Source organism: Corvus hawaiiensis, chromosome 10 (assembly GCF_020740725.1).
Source record: "Corvus hawaiiensis isolate bCorHaw1 chromosome 10, bCorHaw1.pri.cur, whole genome shotgun sequence".
Classification (NCBI taxonomy): Eukaryota; Metazoa; Chordata; class Aves; order Passeriformes; family Corvidae; genus Corvus; species Corvus hawaiiensis.
Genome location: NC_063222.1, coordinates 12,412,378 through 12,436,853, shown reverse-complemented (window position 1 = coordinate 12,436,853; position 24,476 = coordinate 12,412,378). Strand labels below are relative to the sequence as shown.

Below are 24,476 nucleotides of genomic sequence, written 5' to 3'. Positions count from 1 at the left end.
CAGCGTTGCGGCGTCACCGCCCGTCTCCGGCACACTGGCACGAGTGGTTCCGTGCTCCGCGGGGAAGGGGCTGCGGCTGCGGCTGCCGTTCAGGGGCCTGAAGCCACCAGCCTGCAGGGAGCTCCCTCAGCGCCCCTGTGCCCGTATCTACCAAATAAGGTGGATCACGAGGCTGAGCAGGGGATGTTTAAACTGACCCTGGTACCAGGGCACTCCAGGCTGGCTCCCCATTTCTGACACCTGACACCAGCACCACAACCCGCAGGGGATGGCAGCCTGCACTGGGCTGTCACATGCCCCCCTGCTGCTTTAGAGCTGTTCAGGCCACTGCCACTACTTACTTCAAAGACTAATAGTTTAGATAAAATCTCAGATAAATTCTCATAAATGATATTAAACAATGGTTTGGGGCTGGGCTTTTTTTGAGAGAGTTTTATTAAAGATACTACATCAAAATCTTGTACTCCATAATATGTTGATCACTCACAGACTGACTTGTTTAAAAATGTATTTTATAGAAAAACATCTGCAAAATTAAACCTAAAAAAAATACATATTACACACCTCTGGACAATCTGCATGTTAGCAAAGAATTCCTTTTATTATTCAACCTGAACATGTACTTAAACAAGGAACATACTCATGAAACAGGACACACTTCTTGATTATGGCCCATCTCAAACTACTTGGACTAAAGGAAAACTAGTGCAATTGTTTAATTGCATCTAACAACAGAACAATAAAAATGACTTTTTATTCCTTTGTTTTTGTTTTTTTTTTTCCAAACCCATTTCATTTGTTCTCTTCGTTCCACAACAAAACCTCCAGTGGCTAGTCCTGGAGACTGCTGTCACACTGCATGAAGCAGACTCCCCATGGGCTGGTCCATGTTTACACAGAAGCATGCAAAGGAGGATACTGCAGCATTTGCAATGCAAATCTATTAAATACATTATATAACTGAACAAGGTGTCCCTTTAATACTGCAATTCTAGAGCCTTTATCTGTGGTAGAAGTTTCCAGTGTATTCATTATAAAACAGCATACAATTCCGAAACAGAAACAAGGAATTTTGCAAATTGTTTGTGTTTTCAACTAGTAAATCTTTCCGAGAGCTGTGTCTAGCGCCGAAACCAAAGCCAGCTATTGAGTAGCCAGAAAGCTACAGTAATGGAATACATGATCATTTCCCTCTTAGCACGCTCTTTGTTCTCTTCTTCCAGGAGCTGGAGACGGCGATTAAGTTTGATTATCTAAAAACAAATACAGGCTTTTAATATTTCATTGAAAGTTGCCACACCTTCTAGAAGCTTCCAAATAACCACGTAAAATTAGTATCTCAAACAGATGGATGTTAAACAGTTGATAGTTTGACTCTGTCTTCAGTCAGTAGTGACTAAATCTTACAGTCCCTAATATTTAGGAACAGAAACGGAGTCAGATTCTCCAGATTTCCAGAACAATACATGATATGTGAGGGCAGTCCAGCAGGGGCACAGAGAGGAGCCCTTGCCCTTGCCTGTTGTGGATACCTTTGTAGTCATAGAGAAAACCTCTTTCTCCATTTTACCACTACAGCTTTGTCCTAATACTGTCAACTACCGTGCTTTACATACCTGTCTTCGTAAGGAGGCAGCATCTACAACTGTCATGTCATCTGGTGTTCCCTCGAGCGTCGTATCGAAGTTGGAGAGACCATATCTATCAGAGAAAGGAGAAGGTTCAGCTGTCTCAGCCATGCAGATCATGCCATATTTTATCAACATTCTAGCAGGTGAATATTTTGGTGGTGATGGAAAGAAGAACTAAATTTTTTTTTGCAGCTGTTACAGAGCTGCATTTCAATAGGATCCTAACTGTGTAAAGCACATATGAAGTGGGTAAGTGCTTGACTAAATTCGGGTTGGTTGCTCTCCACACTTAAATATTTTTGAAGATTCTCTACACAGACAAACTTCCTGCTGACACACAGTTCCTCAAAAGACTGTTTCCAGTTATTTAACTGATTCATGAAACCTGAACATTGCCTGACCTACAGTGCCAAAGTTGCAAGAGACCTGGCAAGAGTAGAAATAACCAGAGACTTGCGAAGTGTCTTCTTTAAGTACCTACTTAAATGTCCCAAGGGGACACTTACTGAGATTAAGAACCTCAGTCACATTAATTTCTGTATTTTAGGCAGAGAATCTGGCAAACAGAACCCAGTGCAGAGTTACTCACTGCTTGCTGAACTGTGTGCATTAGAAAGTTTGTTCCTAGGGCACTCTGAGTTTTCTTAATGCAGCAATTCAGAAAGAGCATTATTCCAACTCCACGACAAGTTAAATAAATACAGAACATTTATTATCAGTTAAAAAGTGGCAGAAAGTCTACATAGGTATGTATTTTGATCATCCAAGTGCTATCTCTTAACCAGATTAATTTCCAACAACTAACAGGTAAAAACAGTTCCTGATCCCCCACCTACCCCTGAGCTTCTCACTTTCTATCTTAAAACCTTTGTTTCCAATATTAGCTCCCGTTGACTTCCTTTCTCATTAGGACCCGTGAACAACTGCTGCAAACAGCTTAGGAAATGGAACAAAATGATGCCAAGGCTACCAAATTGACAATGAATACACCTAAAAGAATGTTTAGCATTTAATGACAGTTAATGGTCAACTTGAACTAACGAGAATATGAGCAGAATTCCTGGAGCTTGCAGAATGCACTTAAGCGCAGAAACTAATTTTGCACTGCAGATTCTTCCATCACGTTCAAGAAACTGCTCTTAAATGCCCTCAGCTCAAGCAGCCTCTCTTCCCCCAACAGACAAATTGTCACATTTCCATGTATCACTGCTCATCAATACTTTGTTTCTCAAGAATAACTGCTATTGCTACATGAGAGTTGCACTAGTCTGGACTTCAAGAACAGTGAAATCCTTCAGATCTGCAAAAATATAAATCAAGTTTTCCTTACTCTACAGGTCCTCTGAAAGCCAAAGAAATTTCTGATAAGGGTCTTTTTGTAGTTATTTTTTTATTAGTAGTAGATGCACCTACGGCTCTACAGCACAGTTGTCCCTCACCCTCCCCTGTGAGAGGCAGGAAGGGTCAGCATTTCAGTGAGATGCACATGCCTCCCTCCCAGCTCACATCACAGTGTATCACTGCTGCTCTACAATTTCCAAGCCACTCCAAGGGTTAAATCAAGAGGGTTACCAGCAAGAAACCCCTTGAGATATCTCTTGGGCCATTTAAAAAACTGAATTCCTGAGTTAGAGAAGAATCACCTGCTTGAATCCAATTTCTACTTAAGCACAAATCTAAACCTCCATTTTAATGAAAGCACTGAAGTCTAAATGGCAAATGGGAAAAATGGATGTGAAGGGACTATTTTTTTTCCATTATCCTGATGATGGGATTATGTGTCAATCTTTTACCCAGTTCCACTGACACGATGTCAATCTGCCAAGACAATGAATGGCAGGGAAAAGGCACCCAGCTACACCCAACAAACAATCACAGGCATGTTACTGAGAGTACCTCCAAATTAGGTGAGGTAAGGCCAAATTTTCTAGCAAGCTCCCTATTAATAGCAAATACTGGAACTATACAGCTCATATAATGTAAGAGCCTCCTGTCATGCATTAACCTGAGTCAGAGATCTGCAGCACAGTGTATCTCAGACAACTGAGATCTGGGCAGGTGACTTGGATGGGGAAGGAATAAAGGCCTGAAATATCTCAAGAGTTGAGATGCAGCATAAAAATGAGCACTGTGTTTTAAAATAACATCACTGGAAAGAGGGGAACAGAAATCTGAATTTTAGAATTAGTGGATCATGACTTAACAAAAAAATGCTCTTTACCTGGTGTTGTCATGATGAGGGTTAGAGGAAGTGGTAGCAGCTGACCCACCACGTAACATTGGCCTACAGCAGGATTTTGTAGATTGAAAGCACAAGACAGAACCAGGAAATGACAAACAGAGATAAGAGGTAAAACACACAGAACAAAGGAACATCAAAATACTTCCAGATATACTCTATAATGTTTCAATATACCTTCTATAATTTATTTTCTGGTAAATTGCACTTTCATATTTCTCTCATTCAAATTTAATCAACACTGAATGTTTTTGCAGCTAAGATATGTAAGCAAATTTTTCATGAAGCAGCTTCATTTACAGAAGACAAACTATTGGAATAGAAATTTAGGTGACTATTATCAGCCTTATAAGCTAATCATGGGAAACTTCAGGTTAAAAAATAAAAATTTTACCCCCCAAATCTAAAACCTTACCCAACAATAACAGGAAATCAATAAATGTACTACACGTACTTATAAAAACACTTTTAATCATCCTCTCCTCCCTGTAGGGAAAGGGGAGATTTGTCTTTCCTGTATTCATCTATGCTAGATGTAATTCAGAAAACTTGGGCTGGTATCCTAAGGGCCACAAATAGTCTGAAGAGAAGTAGATCTCTCCAGGGAGAAGTGACTACAGGCTTCAGGCAGATGTCTGAACATCCTTACAAATGCTGCTCTTTTTCTTTCTGGGCAGAGAGGAAGAAAAGGTAGAGCTTTTTAAACTGCTGCAACTTTCTAATATACATGAAGTTTGCAAAGAGAAGTTACTGTACTACAGTTCACAGCAGATGAGAGGACCAGCAGTACCCTCTGACAAGCTGGCACCTCGAGTTTCCACTGCCTCTGGTAACGAGGCATTAATGTTCCACATCACAGATGTGCAACAAACTCTGCAGGAGCCTGAAATCTTTTTTCAATCTCTTTCATTTTCCCAATGCCAACTGGAGATACTTGTACCATGCATTTAACCTATGTATACTGCAGGCTATAAAAATGAAGACAAAGAGAATCTGGGTATGAAGATCTTTCCAGCAGGTCTGTGTGGGAGGCAGAGCTTTGGTACCAAGGTGGCCGGGAGAATGCTGTGGCCTGGCCTGAAAGCCAGCCAGAACCATGCAAAAATATCACAACCACCAGCCTCACTTCAAAAGATCAGGATCTAGGAGCCTTGGCAAACTCTGCTACCTGAGGCACTATTTATTGGGACTAGGTCCTACTCTAGTTAGCACCATAAGTACAATGGTCTCCTCTCTAGCACTTAAGCCAGCATGACGTGCTTGACAAAACAGCAAGCCCCATTTCCAATACATAAAGAATGTTCTTACCTAAACATACAAGATGTATCAAAAAAAGTTATCAAAAAAAAAAGGTATTCCTAATCAGAGAAAGAATTCAGCTGGTCAAAGTCTTGTCTGACAGATGCTACAACTAAATACTTTGAGACAGAGTAAGAAATCAAGCACACAAGCTATGGAAAAGGTCACAGAATTTCTCTGAGAACTTAAGTCACCTATAACTAACTGGCAGATACGTGAATGCCAGGGCCAGTATCCAGCAGGCATTTCCCACACCATCTGACACAGGACAACATTTGGATTCTGTGTAATGAGAATAATAGTCTCAAGTGCTCTCTAAATTCAGCCTCTGTGCCATCTTTTGGGAAACAAAGTTTCACAGCTGTTGTAGAATTAATCAATACTAATCTACAACTACCCTTCCCAAGGAAAGTCACAGGCTGGGAGACAGCTGAGGGCTACAGCAAGGCACAAACCCAGAGCACTCTGGGATCTGTGCGAGTCTGGAATTTAAATTAAAGACTAGTCTTTAATCCCACTTCCCAACACAGCCAGGCTGTTAAGAAGCTGCATGTTGTTTCTTCCTTTTCTTTACAGTTTACATTTTATTTCATTACAGGTGGGCCCAAAAGTAATACCACAATATTCCCCTACCTCTTCTACACTTCTACCTGCTTGGTTTTTATATCAACAGAAAATTGATTACATAGATCACAGTGGCTTCGTAACTGAGATCCTTACCCCAAAATTAGCAGCAAGTTTTTTGGTAAATACAGAATGCACAATATAGGCAAGCTATTAAATGCATGGCCTTCTTCAAAAAAATAAGTGTACATTAAAAAAATAGGTGTACATTAGAACTTTGAAGTTTCTGGCTACTTCTGTCAATTCCATCCTAAACATTAGTGTCTGATCAGAAGAAGCCATAACTCCAAGGTCATGTGTACTCCCTGCAAATACAGCAACAACCTCAAACTTGAAGGGAATGCACAGGAATACAATTTAATACCAGTGGGCAAACAGGAAGTAAGGCAAGGAGCAACAGAATCTGGTCTGTCTTCTTCTGGTTCTACAGCGATGATGCAACCCTAAACACATGGTCTGGGAGGGAAACAACAAGGGGTGGACAATCCAAGAACCTGGTCCAGCTTCCATCATTTCTGTGCCTGTGGCAGGGGACTGGGGCCAGCACACACTCTTTGCTTAGCAGAGGCAGCAGCTGTGTTCACCTCTGGCTGTCCTTTAAAATACCTCTGCAAGTCTCAGCAAGGCTGCAAGAATGGGCAGTAGGATAAAGGGATGTGTTCTGGACATGAACCGGGTGAGCTTTTGAAGTACAGACAGGGCAGTGGCTGGCTCACACTGCTACCCCTGCTTGTCTCAGTGCCGCCAGCAGTTACCCCATAAAGTACAGCAATAGCTGCTGCCTTTCCCAGCCTCCTTCACATCTGCACACCCATCTCATTTCCGTCTGAACTATTATTACCCCAGGCCAGAGTCAAGTGTAGCCCTCTTTGATGGTCCTAACTCGCTTCCCATTTTATTTCTACAATGAAAAATATCATTAACTTTCTCAAGATAAAAAATGATCTTATAAAACCTCAGGTTATGATTATGTGGGTGAAGTTTGGCATTTTAAAAGGACAGTGGCTTTTTAGAAAGGGCTATCCTAAAGAAAGGAAATAATAAGTTGCCATGCTCTTTCCTCCTAAATAAAATGTACTGAGACCCAAGAGACAAAGAACAGTTTAGACAAAGTATAGATTTCAACACAGCTCTATACAGATATGAAATTGTCTGTTTTTCCTGCATTTACACATCACTAAAATCTCCTTAAATGCATGGAGCTTTTTTGGGGCTTGTCTGTTTGGCTGATGTGTTTTCAGATTTTTTTCTGCTGTCTAGAGCATAAAAGATCAGTCTTTAAAGGACACTAGGGGTAGGCCCTACAGTCATTCCACAGAAACTGAAACAGAAAAATGGTTAGAACTAGAAACCAAAACTGACCTATTGTCCTTGTCCAAGCTGAAGGAAATGCAAGAGTAAACAGTGATCATTAAATTTGTGCTCATTTAAATAACCCTTTATGTGAGCAGTGCTGGCTGAGCTAGGCATAACTCATTATCTGCAGCAGTACCATCAGCACCTACCGTTAGCAGTTTTAGTAGATTGGAAAATGTTTGGAAAAAAGACAAGCTATAAAACAAGTTAAAAATATTTTCAGTGAGTAACATACAGTCAGATCTTGTTAATTTTAGAAGACCTCTTCAAGTATTAAGCATAAAATGTTAAAATAGGTAAGGCTTTGAGATAGAAAGCACATTACACAGAGCAAAAGAACAGAGTGCAGCTTTGGAGCAATTTAAGATGAACAGTATTTTGCAACCATGCAAGTGGATCATCCAAATTTCACATTCCCACGCCAGCTGTAATGGTGGGTGTCTAAACACCCAGCCACAAAGAATACACTTTCACCTTATTGAAAAGTTCATTATTTTGGCACCTATTTATCCATAGGTGGCTAGAAACAGGTTTCCCATTCCTTCTAGGAAGGTTAGCAAGAACACCTGAAAAATTAACTCAAACCAGCATGAGTAATGCAGCTTTTGAAGTATTCAGAATCCTAGAAGTTTTCTGATAATTGAAGTAAGTTGAAAGTGTATGTATGTATATGGATCTGTTTTCCAGAATCCAAGAAAACGCAGGCAAGAACATGCATAAGAGAAGCCAGGAATAAAACCTGTTAGCTTCACTGCAGGCTGGAAAAAGGGCTACAGCTCCAAACTATATTTTAAGAAGGACTCTTGGCACAGGATCCATAAGTACTACTGCTCATAGTACAGTTTCTTCGTATCTGGGAGCTTTAATTTGGCAAAACAAATTTATCATTCCATACAATTTTAATATTGATAAGGAAAAAAACCAGTATTGATGCCCAACTGTTGATAGGCATCAAAATTAACAGCTACAGCCTGGCATTTCATAGGATTAAATAATTCATTAGTTAAGCACCCAACTCACAGTATTTCAAGGGACTCTATGCAGCTGATTTTGTTTGTTTTTCTGCATCCCAGCTTAAGAATACAATGGCCAGCAAGACTGGAGTTCTTTACAATTCAGGAATGTTAATATGGGCATTTATGTATTGTCAGGTCAGCAAACACAGTGAGCTACAGGAGGTGCCAGTTTGGAAAGTGACTGCAAACACACAGACATTCACAGTAAGATTGGCTTGATAGTCCCATTTCGTTACCCAAACAACTAGAAAGCAAATAATTTAAACTTCACACTACAAATAGTAAGTGTGCTGCTGGGATATTAGCAGAGGCAGATGGCAAATTTCAGAGAACTTGCTAGCACAGGCCACACTGAAGGGCTGCAGGAAAAAAAACAGTTCCTCCCAGTGTTCTTACCAATTATTTCCCCTAATTCAACCTCCTGGCAGAGGTCTGAGCTAGCCCTACACTAGAGACTGTGTGCAATTGTTACCTGAACTTCTGTGCTGGCATACAGCTAAACTGAAAATTGCTTTTGGTAAATGAACATTGCCATTGTTAATCCTTATGAATGTTTCTATAGTGTTAAACATGCCGTTCCTGGAACGCTTCCAAATCCCAAATCCAAACAGTGCAAGGGTACACCAAGCGGGCAAAACTCCACTGAAGAGAATGGAAATAACTATACAGGGATTGCCATGAGGCTTGTTCTGGCTCATTACTCTCCAAGTGTCAGCTTATCCATAAAATCAGAGACAGCAATAATCAGAGCAGCAACTAACTCCTCAGTGTCCCCTGCCTTTCTTGCTCTCAGCATCCAGCATGGCCACCAGAGAGAACCATTCCCAATATAAACCATAACAGTTTCAAGTCTTGACACATTATTGAAAGTAGTCTACAATGCCTTGTAATATTCTACCCTGTTTCTGCACATGTGTTTTAATGATTTATGACATCATCAACCCAATCTTATTGATTTGCACCACTGCTCACCAAAAGAAAAACAGAAGACAAGGCCTTTAAATTTGCAGGTTTGGGGTCAAGTATTAATTGCAGAAAACACTGATAATCTCAAAACAGCAAAACCCCTTGTAGCCACAGGCTAACCTTCCTATTTAGATTTTTATTTGGAAGGAAACCAAAACAATCCTATATTTGAAACAGAAGCATTTTGAAATGTGAATTTTGGACATTTAAATTGCTTATGAATAGTGAAAGCAAAGGAAAGCAAAAGCAAATAAATTCATCTCATCATTTTGTAAACAGAAACCAAACTCCACTAAAAAGGAGAAAAGAAAAACAAAGCAGCAGAAGCTGGCAGAATCAGTGACAACCAATCACCTGCGGTTTTCATCCAGCACATCCAAGACCTGCTGGTAAGCCCTACGAGTGGAAGACTGGATAAACGACAAAATGCCACGAGCAGAGTAAAGATTAATTCCATCTTCAGGTAACATATTGGGAGGACAGACACGAGCCTGTTGCAGTGATGGGGTCACACTGTTCATACAAGCACAGTAAATGAAGAGAGAAATACTAAAGTCAGATTTTAAATTAAAAAAAAGCTTTTCAGATAGACCCCATTCCAAAATGCTTATTGCTTGCTTTTGGTTTACCCTTCTCCCACCACTGTAAGGTAACACTCCCAAATTCTAGCGGTGTGGGGATTATGAGCTACATTTACATACGTTCATCAGAGGCAAACACAAGTAGTAATAAGGACACAGTTTTGATCTGTTATACAAGTTAGTTCTTACAGAGTGCATGTACAGCTAAATCTGTACCTGTTGAAGTCAGTGTTCAAGTCCCCACTGACATCAAGGAGAGGAGTGTTTATACAAGCACTGGCATTTTAAGAAAATCCTACACATCATGTCTTTTCAAAAAACAAGCCTTTTTCAATAAGGACATCTCACACAGAACACTTTCAATAAAATTTTTTGGAAGCTGTGATCAAGATAGTATTTTGATTTGCACATGAACAAGTTTAAAGGCAAACTGCAACAAATTCCAAAAATAATAAAAATTCACATCCCAGTGACAACAAATTACATGATCTAACTTGTTGAGTATGATGCAAAAAATATTATTTAAAATATGCAGGACTGGAATTCAAACATGGCCATTTGGATTATACAAAACTTTTCTATCAGAAAGAAATTAGTTTTGATAAACTGCCTATGATTTGCTTATGTTTCTTTACATTCAAAGTGACTTTATTCACATTTCCTGCACACATCAAGACTTAATCTTGATTTAATCTGGAAACTTTAATTAAAGATGAGATGCTTTTTTAATAGGAATTAATTTGTGTTAACTTAATTGTAAATATTAACACACATGCAAACCAAGTGAGAGCCACTGTACCTGTTAAATCTTGGGTTAGCTTTCATTCCTAGATTAGCACCTATATTTCAACATATTTCCTTGCCACTTGTGCTTTGCTACACAGCTTTGGATTTAGAATGTCAATCTTTTTGACCTTGGCATTTTAATAAAACACTAATGCTGAGTACTTGGAAGCTGGTTTGGTATTTGGCTAATCTCTAGCTGGGTCAGAATTCTGTGGATACTCTTACTTTGAATAGAGTTGCTCTGCAAGTGGCTGGCAGCAAGATCACAGAGCTGAGTAAGAAAGGAAGTTCCATTGAACAGACTGAATCAAAGAATGTTACATGAATGTCACCTCACCCACAGCAGAGTTCAGCCATCCTGGGCCTCAAGGGACATTCAAAGACTGCAGCAGCTGGTGCTTGGCTGATACTGGTCACTGTTTATTACCTAAAGGGTAGGTATCTTTTCATGCTCCCATAGGCTACATTTCAATAAATATCTGGTTGCTTCCTTACAGCTTTTATTGTTCTCCAACACTTGTAGAACCCACCTTTCTTCTATATTTATGATGACTTCTACTGTGTAATCACTGGTAGTTGTCACACCCACGTATTTTACTCTGGAATTACACTAGAAATGCCAATATTCAGTAGAAAAATAGCAAGCAGCAGGGGCAAGTTCAAAATATTGCCACTAAAATGAATTTATCAGAATTTTTAATCCTTGTGGATTTGCTGGATTGAGGCAAATGAGGGAAGAGTTAAGGCTTGAACTCACAGTTATGTTTTACATTAAAAGTAATTTCTCCCGTTCACCACTTCAGAGATTTACAGAATAGGGCGAAAGACAACTTAAAAAAAAAAACCAGGTAGCAAATAATATTTAGACATATTGCAAAACAGAAGACATTGTGGAATTCCTGCTGTCCAGAATGGTATTACTGTAAATACTATAGCAATGATATTTGCATACAAAGACTTCTGTATATACTAAAAAAAATTCTAAAAAATTAAAAAGCAAATGCAAAAAAACCCCAGTTTAACTAAGACTGTACGGTTCCAGAATTAAGTTACATGTGCTGATTAAATTCAAAGTGTATATAGTACGGAAAAATCACAAAATGAGAATAATTCTATGAAGGGCACAAAGGCCATGACTGAGGGGTGGAGAGAGAAGCAAAATTTTTCTTCTATTTCCCTTTTTCAGGATTTGAAATTACTGTCCTGTAAACATATGGTAGTCCTCTGGACTATGTCAGAGACCATGAAGAAGAAATATAAAGCAATTACCTAACACACAAATCAGCCCAGATAACATAAGAAAAAAAAATCTCTGCCATAACGACAACTCTCTAATATGTAGTATGAGCACTTATCATTAGACATGGTGGCTATCCTCATTTCCTCCTCCATTTCTAGTTAAATGGTCTTCTTGTACGTATAAATTTGTTTCTCATTTCTGAAAAGAATTCTTAAATACAGCTCCAGCCACTTACTTTATTATTCCCTGATTACAGACACCAGTCAATTCCAGGGCTTGGAACCAAACCAAACAACATGAAATTACAGACATTACTATAAAGAGCACAGTAGCCTTTTGCCGTATGCAGAGGTTTTAGTTTAGCAGTAATCTCCCCTAAACCTTCTCAAAGCATTTATGATGTACACAAGCTTTATTTCAGATATTTCTCTGACTTGCAGTTCCGGCAGTATCCAATGAGAAGTAAACAGATTCAACTTATTAAGGTTACTTTAAATTCAAGCACATAGACAGACATGCACACCATCACCTTCTCCTCCATGACTTGCATGAAGAACAGAATTTCTCAAACTGTGAAACTGAACTCTCTAGAAAGATGTGTTATTCTAAGGAAAAGGCTGGAGCAGAATGAAAATTAAGTGCTGCTCACTTTTCCATGCACTTTTGGTAGTTTGGTGACCTCCAATACAGAAGGGGAATCCTTGCCTTCAGCATTGGCTGGCAATGACCAATGAAAAGCTTTGTTTCTCCAGCTATTCAAACCCAGCCAAAGAACAATGAGTCAAACAAACTAAAGTTATTTTGAAATTTAACTGTCCCTTTCATTAGCTGTCAGGTGTCTTTCCCTATGCTCTTTACAGAGGGAAACAATTTGGCCAAGTTTGAGAAACCCTGAAGCAAAATTAGAAACCACACATTCAGTGTAGCTGTTTCAAATTTTATATTCTAAACTACAGCTACTTAGTCAGAATATTAGTACTGCAGAGAGCTACAGAATTAAACACACTCTTGATTTTCATCATTTCAGGTAACATTCAGGCTTACGTGCAATCCTTAGTCGAAAGAGGTGACTGGAACCGTGGCATTTTATTTCTTGGGACAGTATCTGATCTGTGCCACCTTGAATAATAATTGTAATCTCTTAAGTAAGCATCCTTAGAAATAGAGGGATTGTAATTTAGAGAGCTGTCATTATTGCTGCACAGACAGTTATTGTACCAGCAGGTACTTGTTAGTCCCAGGATTTCTAAGAGCATTAGAGAATTGCTGACTTTAGTGAAGCCCAGCTGCCAAAAAATCCTCAGAACTGTCTCTGCATGCAACTGGATGAGAAGAAGAGAAAGACAATGGAACAGAAACAACTACTTGTGCCATGTCAAGAACACTGTGATAGGGAGCCCAGCCAACTCTCACTTGCACCTGACAATCTATTCCAGAATGTTTAATTTTGTCACTTTGTAAGTCAAGCACTGGAATTTCACACAGTACATCTGCATATTTTGTCCAAGGAGGACAACAGTGTGCTAGATTAAAACTTGAGAACTGTAGCCATATTTTGACAACAAAGGTTTTAATAGGCAGTGCTCCAAGAGCCTCTTCACTGGAGTCCTCATCACAGCATCTGAGCAGCCCATCACGTGGACTTCCTTTTCTATTTGAAGATGTGAACCAGATTTCACACAAGCAAAGAAAGAAGAGCTGATTTTTGTCAAGGTAGAGCACCACAGCATTTGTTAGTGCAGAAGTAAACCATTTTTTCAGCCAACAACACCACATATAAGAACTTCAGGAGCAGCTAGTTTCTTGTATTTTTGTATCACTGGAAAAATGAGTATTTCCAGATGGTAAAGGAATTTCAAGGTGATATAAATGAGGCAACAGGTGCACAATTACATTTTCTGTTGTGCAAAGAATAGATTTACATGAAATTTGTCTTTTCTTTTGCAGTTTACACTCTATGTCCTGTGGGCTTAAATTGTGAGGAAACAAGAGCCAAGAGGTTATTTTTTCACCAAGTACAGAATGCCTGGCTTTTCTGCATTTTTGGGAGCCACACAGGTTCCACTGTGGAACGTGGGTGTTTTTACAGTCTGAATCCACAGAACATTCTCCTGAGAATTAGCCAGGTACAAAGTCACATCCTCCACTTGGAAACTGACAAAACCCAGATGAGGGAGGAATGTCAGACTCAGCATCACAGAGTGCCATAGCATGTTCGAAGTGATTTCTTTTTTTTTGATCATATTGTACCAGAAGAAGCAATTATGACAAAGAAAGAAGCCATTTCTAGGAACCACTGTGATTTCAAAGCAGGTGATCTAACACTAGACTCAGCATAACTTCTGTCATAAGAAAACAAGCGCTTGGGAGGACAAGAGAAAAATGAAGTTCTACTAAAATACATTATCTGCAGGTCAGCAAGTGCAGAATACTGCAATGAAGAAGGATATCTTCTACACGGGCAGCAGAGAATACAGATCAGAAGGCTCAATATAATCTAGCTATTATTTTTCATACAAGCAAGAGAAGAGATCCTGGATCAATCAAAAAGATACAATGGAAAGTGCTTGGCATTGGAATTTTGATTCATTTGACAGACCTTATCAAGCACTAGCGTGGGCATCAAGAGAAGAAAACTAATCTCCAGGTGTGTCATAATTTCCTGGCTTTTGTAAATGATAAACTGAGTCATGCCAGCTGCCAGTTATATGTTCCTTGATCACAGACTTTTTAAATTTACAGGGTTCCAGGTGCTTATTGTATTGCTAAGCCTCTGAAGGATTGAAAGTAGATTTAAAAACTGTGACAGCAAATAACATGCAGACCATGTAAACCCAGTAATTCTATATATAACTATAGAGTGACAGCAATGCACATGGGTGAATTTTACAGATTTAGGATTTTCAGATTCAAGAAGTCCAGACAAGTGTGAGAAATCTGACAGCAACTATAGGCAGAGCTGATCTTACTATTTTCTCAGATGGCTGGCATGGCCCATGACTTTTGGAAGACTAAACTAACACGGGAAGCAAGTGTAAAGCAATTTCAAGAAATTGCAAGAATTTCTTTACCATCTGTTTTTCCTTTTAAGTGCAATACATCAAAGACTGGCAAAGCAGAGCTGGCAGCATCAAAAGGAGGAAAGTTTCCCAGGAAGCTCCCATCACATGAAGACCATCTACTCCAGCATGTACCATGTCCAAGCTACCAGATGGGCAAGAGAAAGCCATTCTGAAGTGACATTCCAGTGTGTCCAGTCCAACGGGACATAACTGGGTAAGTGACACCTGGACACCGAGGAGGCTGAAAGAACACCCAGAGACTGAGTTGATCAGGAGCTTAAAGATGGGAATCTAAGTTTTGCCAGCTCAGTAAATATGTGTGACTCTGCAGACCTGAGCACCAAGACGTGCAATCTATAAACTTGTATGAACTGAAAGTCTGATTAAATAAGAAGGGCAAGATATGAAACAATATTTCCATAAATATCTGGAAGAGAAGGAGAACTGTATCATGTGTGGAACATGCATCAGGATACATTTCACCTGTTTTAGCCAAACTAACAGGTGGTCAGATTTGTAGCACACAAAGTATCTCCTAGTGCCCTTGCTGTAAATAGAAGAAAACAGGCATTTCTAGGACATAATTCACTTGTTCTACTTTAGACTAAAAATAGGTAGACCCTAACTAGGTTATGCACTTATTTCCCTCTAGTCACTGAAAATTAAGTTTTATGGTGATTTAGCGACAGTGTTATTCAGTCTACATCGGGACAGATGAATCCCATCTTTTAAATTTTAAATCTGAAGCTTTTTCTTAGGCAAGTATTCATTATGGCAGCCATATTAAAATTCATATATAAAAGATTTCCAAGTGTTACATTGCAAAACCAGTTATTTCCAGGTGGAAAGATGCTGCCACTCAGAATAAACCATGATTAATCCAAGACTATCATATCTAATAAAAATTTACAGACATATGTCTTCAGAAAGTGCCCTAAGAACTGCTACCTTGGATGGTAACAATAGATGAAGTTTCCAATTCTAAATGTTCCTTGCCATTTTGGTCAGAGAAGATTAGTATATGTATACTCACAGATTCCAATATATGAAGCACAGTGACACCAAAGAAAAATCACTTATTCTAATATTTATGAGGAAATAAAAATATTTCTTCTTCTATGAATGAAAATCATTGTAATATCAACAGTGAGAGAACTGGGAACATTTTGAAGCACAAAAACCTCAATTTCCTGAAAATTCAGGGGAAAAAAATATTATACCAACTCAGAAACTGAAAAATATCCTGAAATAACAATTCATGGTCACTGGTGAAACCAACTGCGAGCCCACAAACACTTCCACCCATTCACTGCAAGAAGCCACCTCATTAAACAAAACCCATCGAAATGAAGAAAAATGTTGGCATTATAATAGTTAAAATTATGTACTTGCCACAACATACAAAACATTAGTTGGGAAAAGCAAGGAGAAGGTAAGGAAAAAAGGCAGTGTGTCCCAAAGCTGCAGCAGTGCCCGTGCAGGTGGGGCTGCACTCACATGGAATCATTGCGGGCCAGCTGCCCATTCTGCCGCGTGGCGTTTTCGCTCATGGAACGCTCTCTCTTCAGCCTTCCCACCGAGCGCACCTGCAGCAAAGGAGGAAAAGAGACATAAAAGCCAGAGAGTTCCAGCACACAACACTGTGCACTGGAGCTTTGTCAGTCAGATCTGCCCTCAGATACAAAGGCACATTTCCATGGGTTTCACAGCGGTTAGGAAGAAAACAACTGATGACAGGATCTGATGCTGGTACATGTAAAATCAGGCTCCAAACTTACTGCAACCCTGTTGTTACCTATCCATTTGATCTGATGTCAAAACTATGAACCAACAGAATTTTGAATATTCTCTGGAGATACTCAAAACCCTCTGGACACAACCGTGAGTAACATGGTCTAGGATGATCCTGCTTGAGGGAAGCTGGACAAGATGACCTCCAGTGGTCCCTTCCAGCCTTAACCATTCTGGAATTACCTCCTATCACCAGAGATAAACATATTTCTATTGTATTTTATAATTCTATAAAATACGCAGCTTCATAAATAATTAACCATGTTTTGTCAATTGCCATTATTCACTTGGATGCCAATGTTATACCATTCTTTGAAGCTGGTTTTCAGGGTTTTGTTAAAACTCATTAATTCTGTGTGGTGTTATATCATCTAGCTATGAAGTCCAGAGTTCAACTATATACATTACAATGTCTAACTATATAGAATTGCAAGAATCTTACCTTTTTTCTGATACTCTGTAAATAAACCTTGCAGCCTTCTCTTCAGCGCAAGGATTTTTTTGTTAGAAGTATTTTGGGTAGTTCTAATTATGATTTTATTTTTGTAAGTAGGGAGTAAGCTTGCTGAGCATGGCAATCCCAGGCCATCTGCCACTTCAAAGTCTAATCAGAACAACTATAGTGCTAATAACAATATTTTTCTATTTTCCCAACATATGTCAGCACCAAGTTGATCTACACGACAGTAGAGAAATCATTGGTCATTTCACTTTCTTTAGTAGAATGCTTCTCATCTAAGGAAAAAGCAAAATAAATACTGGCCTCTTCACTTTGAGGTGTCTGCTGTGGAGGTTTTTCTAGGTCCAAAAAATCTAGCGGTTGATCACTAAGAGAAATAACACGGGGAGGAGTTTTCAATGCCAGTGGTTTGAATGGAGTAGACTGAAGAATGTCAAGGTCTGCTGGTCTGGAAAATGGAATGTCTTCACTATTACCTGCAAGAACATCAGTTGTCAATAGAAAGCAAACTGTTCTGAGGCCTGAGGGCCAGTGCTACAGTTCAAAAGAACATCACAGCAGTTACCTCCCCTGCCTATGCCAAATGATCAAGTATAATCTTGTTTAATAGGTCTTGTATGTTAAAAACTACTATTAAAGTGCTCATAAAGACCACATTATTTGACACTTATTTGAGCAGTTTCTCTGAGAACAATGATCCTGAGTAACCCTGAACCACATCAACTGTTACTGCAAGTGAGGGCACTCAAGACACAGTCCTATCAGTGGTGTATTTGATTGGGAACATCAAAGCATAAAATATATGCATGTCACACATTTTGCAAACTGTAAGACCTTCAGCAGTTCTGGATCTGTCACTGTAAAGCCCATGACCACAAATACTAAAGTAATGTTGATAGAGTCTACTCATAACAGACAGATTCTTAACAAAATTAGCATTCTGATTAAAATCAAACACATTACAGATGACAAATATAGAGCACATCCCCAAAACTTGTTCTAGTTACTTCAGCTTACAGTTAATTGCTAAAAATTAGATGTAAATCAATAAACATTAATTTTTTTCATCCAAAAATAGCATAGTAAGATGAAACATCAGCAATTAAAACCTTCTGTTCATAATTAATTCATCAGCTGTCTCCATTATAAGCTACTCCAAAACTATTCACGAAAACATTTTCAGAGCTTAAGAAACTTCCCAAGTTAAAGAGCTTTAACTGTTTGAACACCAGAAAGCATTTTACAGGTTGTTCTTTTAAAAATGACATATCAATATATATTTTTTCCATCCAGAAATCTGGGGAACTAATTTAAGGTTTCACCTGCACTGCAATGCAGACATACCTGCCACTACAATCCGCTCTGGAACCTGCATAGTTACACTGGCATTTGGAAATCCTTCCTGGCTGCCCTTCTCCAGGTCAGCATTCTGAGGAGCCACTTTGAGCTTCTCTGGGACTCTCATGCGCTGGCTGATGCCCTCGGTGTATTCCATCTCGTACTGCAGCCGGTTCATCTCTGCCATCTCGGCAGCTGGGGAGGGGAATGCAGCCCCACTCATTCTGCCAAAGGGAAACCAAAACTCTCAGAGCAGTACAGGAACCCAGCAGGAAGTATGGAAAGGAAACACTTTCTTCTGACTACCAGGGAAGTAGGAGATCCTAACTGAAGAGTCTTATTTACAGGAAGAAATTATGCAATAAAATTCATAGGAAGTGTAGTAACAAAGTGCTCAGAGGTACAGGCAATGAAAGAAGAACAAAGTGATGCTGTAGGCAACGCTCAAATTGAGGGTCCTCAAATTGAGCCATAACAAATAAAAAAAAGGCAAAACAAACCAACCTAGAAATTCTGCAGATAAGGTACTATTCCTCCACCAGCTGGCAGAAATAGAAACATAAACAAACGCATCAAAGAATTGATAGGGTTGATAGGAAATCTATTCAGGATTGGTGAGAGATCTAAATTATTGATTTGCATTTACACAAATCCAGTATACTGGTAGTTGAGAAAACGGCTGAAGTCTCAAAAAACTGCATCTTGAGGCAGGGGAATGACAGAAAAGACTCAGTCTGGGCAGCAGCCCCCTGCTCGCTGTCAGTCACCCAGATCTTACCCCACCCTACAAGGACAAAGTTCCTTATCAACAGCCTGTCAAATCAGCTTAAAACTGAGAATATTAATAACCCTTCCCAAATGCAGCAATTCTTTAAAATTCTCACATTTTTCTGTAAATTAAAATCTTACTTTTGCGGAACTGATACAAGATGGGGAGGAGAGAGAACAAGACATTATTTAAACTTAAAAGAGTTTGCCAATACTTTATATATACATTTTCCTAGAAAAGGAGTGGGATCTCATATGAAGCAGTGGAGGAGTTTCCTAGAAACTGGGCTGTGAGAAACTGACTAATGCAATTGCTGGGAGCTGTGTCAAAGACCAAGGTAACTGGGGGTTTGAAGTTAGATTTAAGGCCAAGAGAAAAAGAAATCCTAGAGCTGCACTGGGGGGGTGGCTGGAAGGGAACCTCAGCTGGGAGAAGTTGATCACATGCAGTGGCCCTTGCTGATGACTTAGATCCAGATAATGGTTACGGGCTCAGTTAAAGAGACCCAGAAGCTGCATCTGGAGTAGGGCTGGAAAGGGGCTCCCAGAGGAAACAGTGAGCTGCAAGAACTGGTTGTGGGAAACTTTTCATCCAGGCAATGGCTGGGGCCTTGTCAACAGCTCACACTGAGGTGATGGTTATTTTTAGGGTGAGGATAAGAAGACAAAGATTCTAGACATATATATACATACACAATATGCAAATACAGCTTTCCTGGCAAACCTGCCTATGTGAAGCATGAAATCTTTTAGTGGTGTTGCTTAAGTAGGTCCCTAAATGAAGTAACCCATCCTGGCAAAAAGGCAGGGTTTGCCACTAAAATTGCAGCTACATTCCTTTACTATTTTTGGCAGCAAGGCCACGTCTGCTGCTGTGTGTGCACTTTGCTGAGCTGAACGTGCAGAACTCTGAGAGCAAAAGGCCTCAGTGCAGAGCAGCCACAAGGCAGGTGAGACAGCCCACAAGCCCTCCCTCCCACCATCTCACACAAGCAATACTTCCACATTTATCAATAAAACCTTGAATAATAACCTTCAGACAATGGAGAGAAGCACAGAGAAGGATCTGGATCGTGTAACACACAAATACACACAGAGTATATCCAAGATGTGATGCACCTGGCGGTCCATCCTGGGAGCCTCAGGGTTATTTGCAAGACTTACTATCACCACAGATCAAATAAAGTATCTCATTAATCTCAAAGTGTCACTGTAGCACAGTAGGAGAAGGGGTGATCAGGGAGCAGGCAAAAAGGCCACTGTGCAACCTTAAAAAAAGGTCTATATAAACTTTAAAAAAATTAGTTTTAAAGGAGATACTTGAAGTGCTGCAGATTTACTCCACCTGTATTAATTCTCACTGTTTGTATCAAGTGAAACAAACCATTTCACTAGAATAAACACTTTATAGCAGTGCAAGAGGTGCTTAAGCATGTCACTTCAAAATTTTTAACCTTTTCACATGGAGTTTTTTCATCCATGCCCTTTGCTTTTACAAACTAGATTTGTCCCTCTTTCAAGATGTGTGCTAGATCAGCCAGTGACATGAACAAAATATGCAGCCTTCTGAGATTTCCACATTCTAAAAGGTGCTTTTCATTTTAAACATTGTCTGTGATCAGTAAAGCATTTCCAGATCTAATAAAAATCATAATGTCAAGAGAGAGACCAAATTTTAAGAACTTACAGTACCCAGAGTACTGACTGGCAACAGCTTTAAGCACAAGTACCCAGAGTACTGACTGGCAACAGCTTTAAGCACATTTATTGCTCACACGACTTCACAGAAGGTGTTTCCCTACTTGCTCACTTTCTCATTTTGAAATACCTGGACGGTTTTAGGGAGCAAGCATCCCTGCCCTGCAGCAGTGTTTGCACCACAGCTTCCCTACAGCTTGGCGTGGCTTTTGGACACAAGTCTGCACAACAACTGCTTTCCAGCTGCAAGGTAAAACCTACACAAAATCAGACAGCAGCAGAAGAGTCACTTTATAAAGTATTTATAAACTAAATGACACTGTGTGTGTTTAGCAGTATTTGCCAAGGACCTACAGATACAATACCTCGATATCTTCCTACTCTTGTCTACTTCGTGTCACTGAGAACTGGATTTGCTGTCAAAGTGATTTCAATTTTTACTCCTTTTCACAAGAGAACAGCAAAACAAGAACCAGTGAGATCTCAGCAACAAACATTTTAATGAAGCTTCTGAACAAAACAAAGTTATGTTTTCTACAATGTCCTTGTTACACAAAGCATTTTACAGAAAGTATTAATAATAAATCAGGGAGATTGAGGATTTTAAAATTGATATTTACAGGACTAAGTATCTCATAAAGAGGCATGATAATTGAGAATGATAAGACAATAAAAATCCAAACACATATACAGGATAAATAGACAGAGAACAGCTGAAGTGCAAATGAGCATCAGCAGCATTAACTGAAAGAGATAAAGGAAGGAAGAAATCCAGAGGAGAAGGCAAGAGAGAAAAAGAGGTTATAGAAAGTGAGTTGTACGTTCAGAAAGACACAGGAGTATCTCCTTCTCCCTCTCCTAAACAAGAACATCAATGGAAGAGTTGAGGACAAAGCAATGCATACAAATGTGAGGGATAATCAGACATTGGCCATATCAGACATTGGCCATATCTGTGCTGCAACGGGGAATGCTCTGCACAGTGTGGAGCCCCAGATACAAGATGAGCTCTGGTAACAGTACAGCTCTGCCAACACTGAGATCAGAAGAGGTTTTACAACCCACACCAAACTGTAGTTTCTCCAGCTCCATTACTGTTTGTTCCTGATGTGGCTACTTCAAGGTCCTCTGTTCATGTGCACGTAAGGTACAAAGTGTTCCCTTGGCAAGAGTGCAGATATCCTTGGACAAATAAAAAGGGGAAGAGGAAGACCCAGAGCAAAGTTAAGGATACGAATTAAGGACCCAAAGGACTCTATTCTGGAGCCCTACAACTGTCAGAATATAGATCAGAGAGGCTGTAAACTAACAAAGCACAAACAGAACAATCTGAAGGAAAGGAGCACCAGGTGTAGGCTAAACGTCGAAAGCTGTTCTGCAGTTACAGGTGCTGAACTTAACACAATACACTGGTCCCTTTCTCTAGCACTGGGATGACATCAACAAAATGTACCTATTACAGACGAGCAAGGCTATACAATCACAAAACACTAAAGGCTGCATTCTTTCAAGTTTGCTTTACTCCAGCAGAAGGTTTTAACACAAAACAGGCTTTTTTAAGTAAGAAAATAATTACTGGAGAACGTTAGCAGAAAAACGTCACTCTGACAACCATTTTTCTGAAACACCCAAATATTCACTGAGCTGTGGCGGCATTTAAGAGCATTCGGCAATAGAGGAGGGTGTAGGCGCTTCCTTCCCTTTATAGAGGGGTCATCACGGCGGGTCAGCCGGTAATGTCCGAGGGAATGGGGGACCCCGCGGGCTCGGCGCTTCGTCCTCTGAGTGTCCCCAGGCGGGTCGAGCCCCCGGGACAGGCGCTTGTCCCGCTGCTGAAACGCTCCCGCCACACCCGGCAGCGCCCCCGGCCGCGGGGCGAAGCCCGAGGGGCCCCAGATCGGGGCGAGGGGCAGTGCTGGCAGCGGGGAGACGGGACGGGACAGGCCCTGAGGGGGCCGGGGCTGAGCGGACACACGGCTGCGGGCAGCGGGGGGCACACGGGCTGAAGGGGCTCCGGCTGCGAGAGCGGGGAAGGGCCGGCTGCGGCCCCGCGGACAGGCCGAGCCCCCCAGGCAGAACTGGGGCCGCTGCCGCGAGGCCCCGGCGGTCCGTACTCACCCCGAAAGGCAGGAAAAGACCGGGGAGCGCGGCCAGCCCGGCCCGGCCGGGAGCGCGTCAGGCACCGCGGCACCGCGCCCGCACCGCGCTCCGCTGCTCAGCCGCCAAACGCGACCTGCGCGCCGCCATCGGGCTTCCGTAAGGGCCGCGCTCACGTGACTGGAGGCGGGCGGAAGCGGCTCTCGCCGGTGCCTCACGTGCGAGGGAGCCGGGGGCAGCCATGTTTAGTGAGGGCAGGTCTGCGCCGCGCAGGCGCGCTGGGCTCCCCGGCAAGGTGACCTGCGGCGGGCGCTGAGCGGAGCGGGGTGGCTGTGCTTTGTCCGGGGTCGTGCTGCGGCCGGTGAGCCGCGCTCCGTGCGGATACACGGAGGGGTAGCGTGTGCTGCGTGCGTGGAGAGCGTGTCTGGGTGTGTGCTGAGCCCTCGGCACGGGCAGGAGCCGGCGCACTGCAGGGCACGTCTGCCGAGTCACAGCCCGTTGTGCCCTGAGCCGCTGCTCCGGGGCAGCCGCGCTGAAACAACCCCGCTGCTCGCTCAGCCTCGCGTCTGGCCGGCTCTCGGCTCCCGAGGCCCTGCCTGGGCCACACCAATCGCCGCCGCGTTACCATTACAGAACGTTTGTCACCAAGCGTGGGTGACAGCCATCCACCGCTGACAGCCAGCGCACACGCCAGCTCGGACCAGCAGAGCACTGGCTGCCGACGCCGCTAAAACGCTTCCGAGGGCACCACTAGCTGACCCTTCCTGAAACTGACTCTCAGAGAACCTAGGAGCAGCTGCTGCTTCGTGGTGTAACTCAACCTTCCAATTCCATACAGGAAAATACAATGAAAGATGCTAGTGTATATCTATCTATCTATCTATCTATCTATATCTATATAGATATAGATATATATCAGGTATTTTTTTAAAGAGAAGAAAGTAGCCTCAGAGCTTTCCCTGTATTTGGATTTATGGTTACGGTGTTTTGCAGGTCAGAAGGTGTAGCAGTTCCAGAAGCACTGAAGCATATATTGATCCAAGGCTTGCAACTTGCTAATTCAGCTCTTCACAAATGTCAACAGTACTGTTTTAAAGAGGCTAGTGGTTAGAAATATGATCTCCTACCAAATAAAAGTTGTCTAACATTGAGAATGATACAGTAGTATCATTAAGATATATGATCTTACATCTGGCCTCCTTGAAACACAAGCTGTGCCCTGAGCACATCTTACCAGGCAATCCTCATCGTTCTGCATGTAGAGTCCTCAAATTTACCTCCTCTTTAACATTTTATAAACTATCAAGAGGATTTCATCTTTAAAATAAAAACAATCAAACAAGAAAATCCCAAAGCAATTACAGTCTAAAAACTGGTTCTTCAAGCATACTAGAAATACGGTCCATCTTCTGTGATTCCCCATATATAATTTTATGCTGAGATCAGTTATGCGACTGTTTTTACTCCATTGAATAAATGACTGTTGTTAATAAATTCAGTGGTCACAGGCAGCTCACTTGAGTT

General features: G+C 41.1%; 1 protein-coding gene across 13 annotated transcripts; it reads right to left on the bottom strand.

Moving 5' to 3' along the window:
- Positions 1-580: 580 nt before the first annotated feature.
- Positions 581-23,113, bottom strand: MFF (mitochondrial fission factor). 13 transcript variants are annotated; one of them, XM_048313770.1, is made up of 10 exons: positions 22,974-23,113; positions 18,396-18,613; positions 17,355-17,542; positions 16,298-16,386; positions 12,783-12,857; positions 9,486-9,644; positions 7,156-7,173; positions 3,853-3,915; positions 1,617-1,701; positions 581-1,253 (listed from the first exon to the last, which is right to left on the bottom strand). In XM_048313770.1, the coding sequence occupies exons 2-10, from the start codon at positions 18,610-18,612 to the stop codon at positions 1,122-1,124; spliced, it is 1,026 nt and encodes a 341-aa protein (XP_048169727.1). In that variant the 5' UTR covers position 18,613; positions 22,974-23,113; the 3' UTR covers positions 581-1,121. The 13 variants fall into 13 exon arrangements, with proteins under 13 accessions (XP_048169727.1, XP_048169717.1, XP_048169728.1 ...); XM_048313760.1 differs by having other exon boundaries at positions 17,355-17,527; positions 22,974-23,056; XM_048313771.1 differs by lacking the exon at positions 7,156-7,173 and having other exon boundaries at positions 17,355-17,527; positions 22,974-23,110.
- Between the last annotated feature and the right edge of the window lie 1,363 nt (positions 23,114-24,476).

Excerpts from the sequence above, each read along its gene's own strand:
- MFF (XM_048313770.1), bottom strand. The coding sequence starts at position 18,612 with ATGAGTGGGGCTGCATTCCCCTCCCCAGCTGCCGAGATGGCAGAGATG. Across the intron at positions 16,387-17,354 it reads AGACACCTCAAAGTGAAGAG|GTGCGCTCGGTGGGAAGGCT; the intron begins GCCAGTATTTAT and ends CCTTTGCTGCAG. Across the intron at positions 1,254-1,616 it reads CTGCCTCCTTACGAAGACAG|ATAATCAAACTTAATCGCCG; the intron begins GTATGTAAAGCA and ends ATTTGTTTTTAG.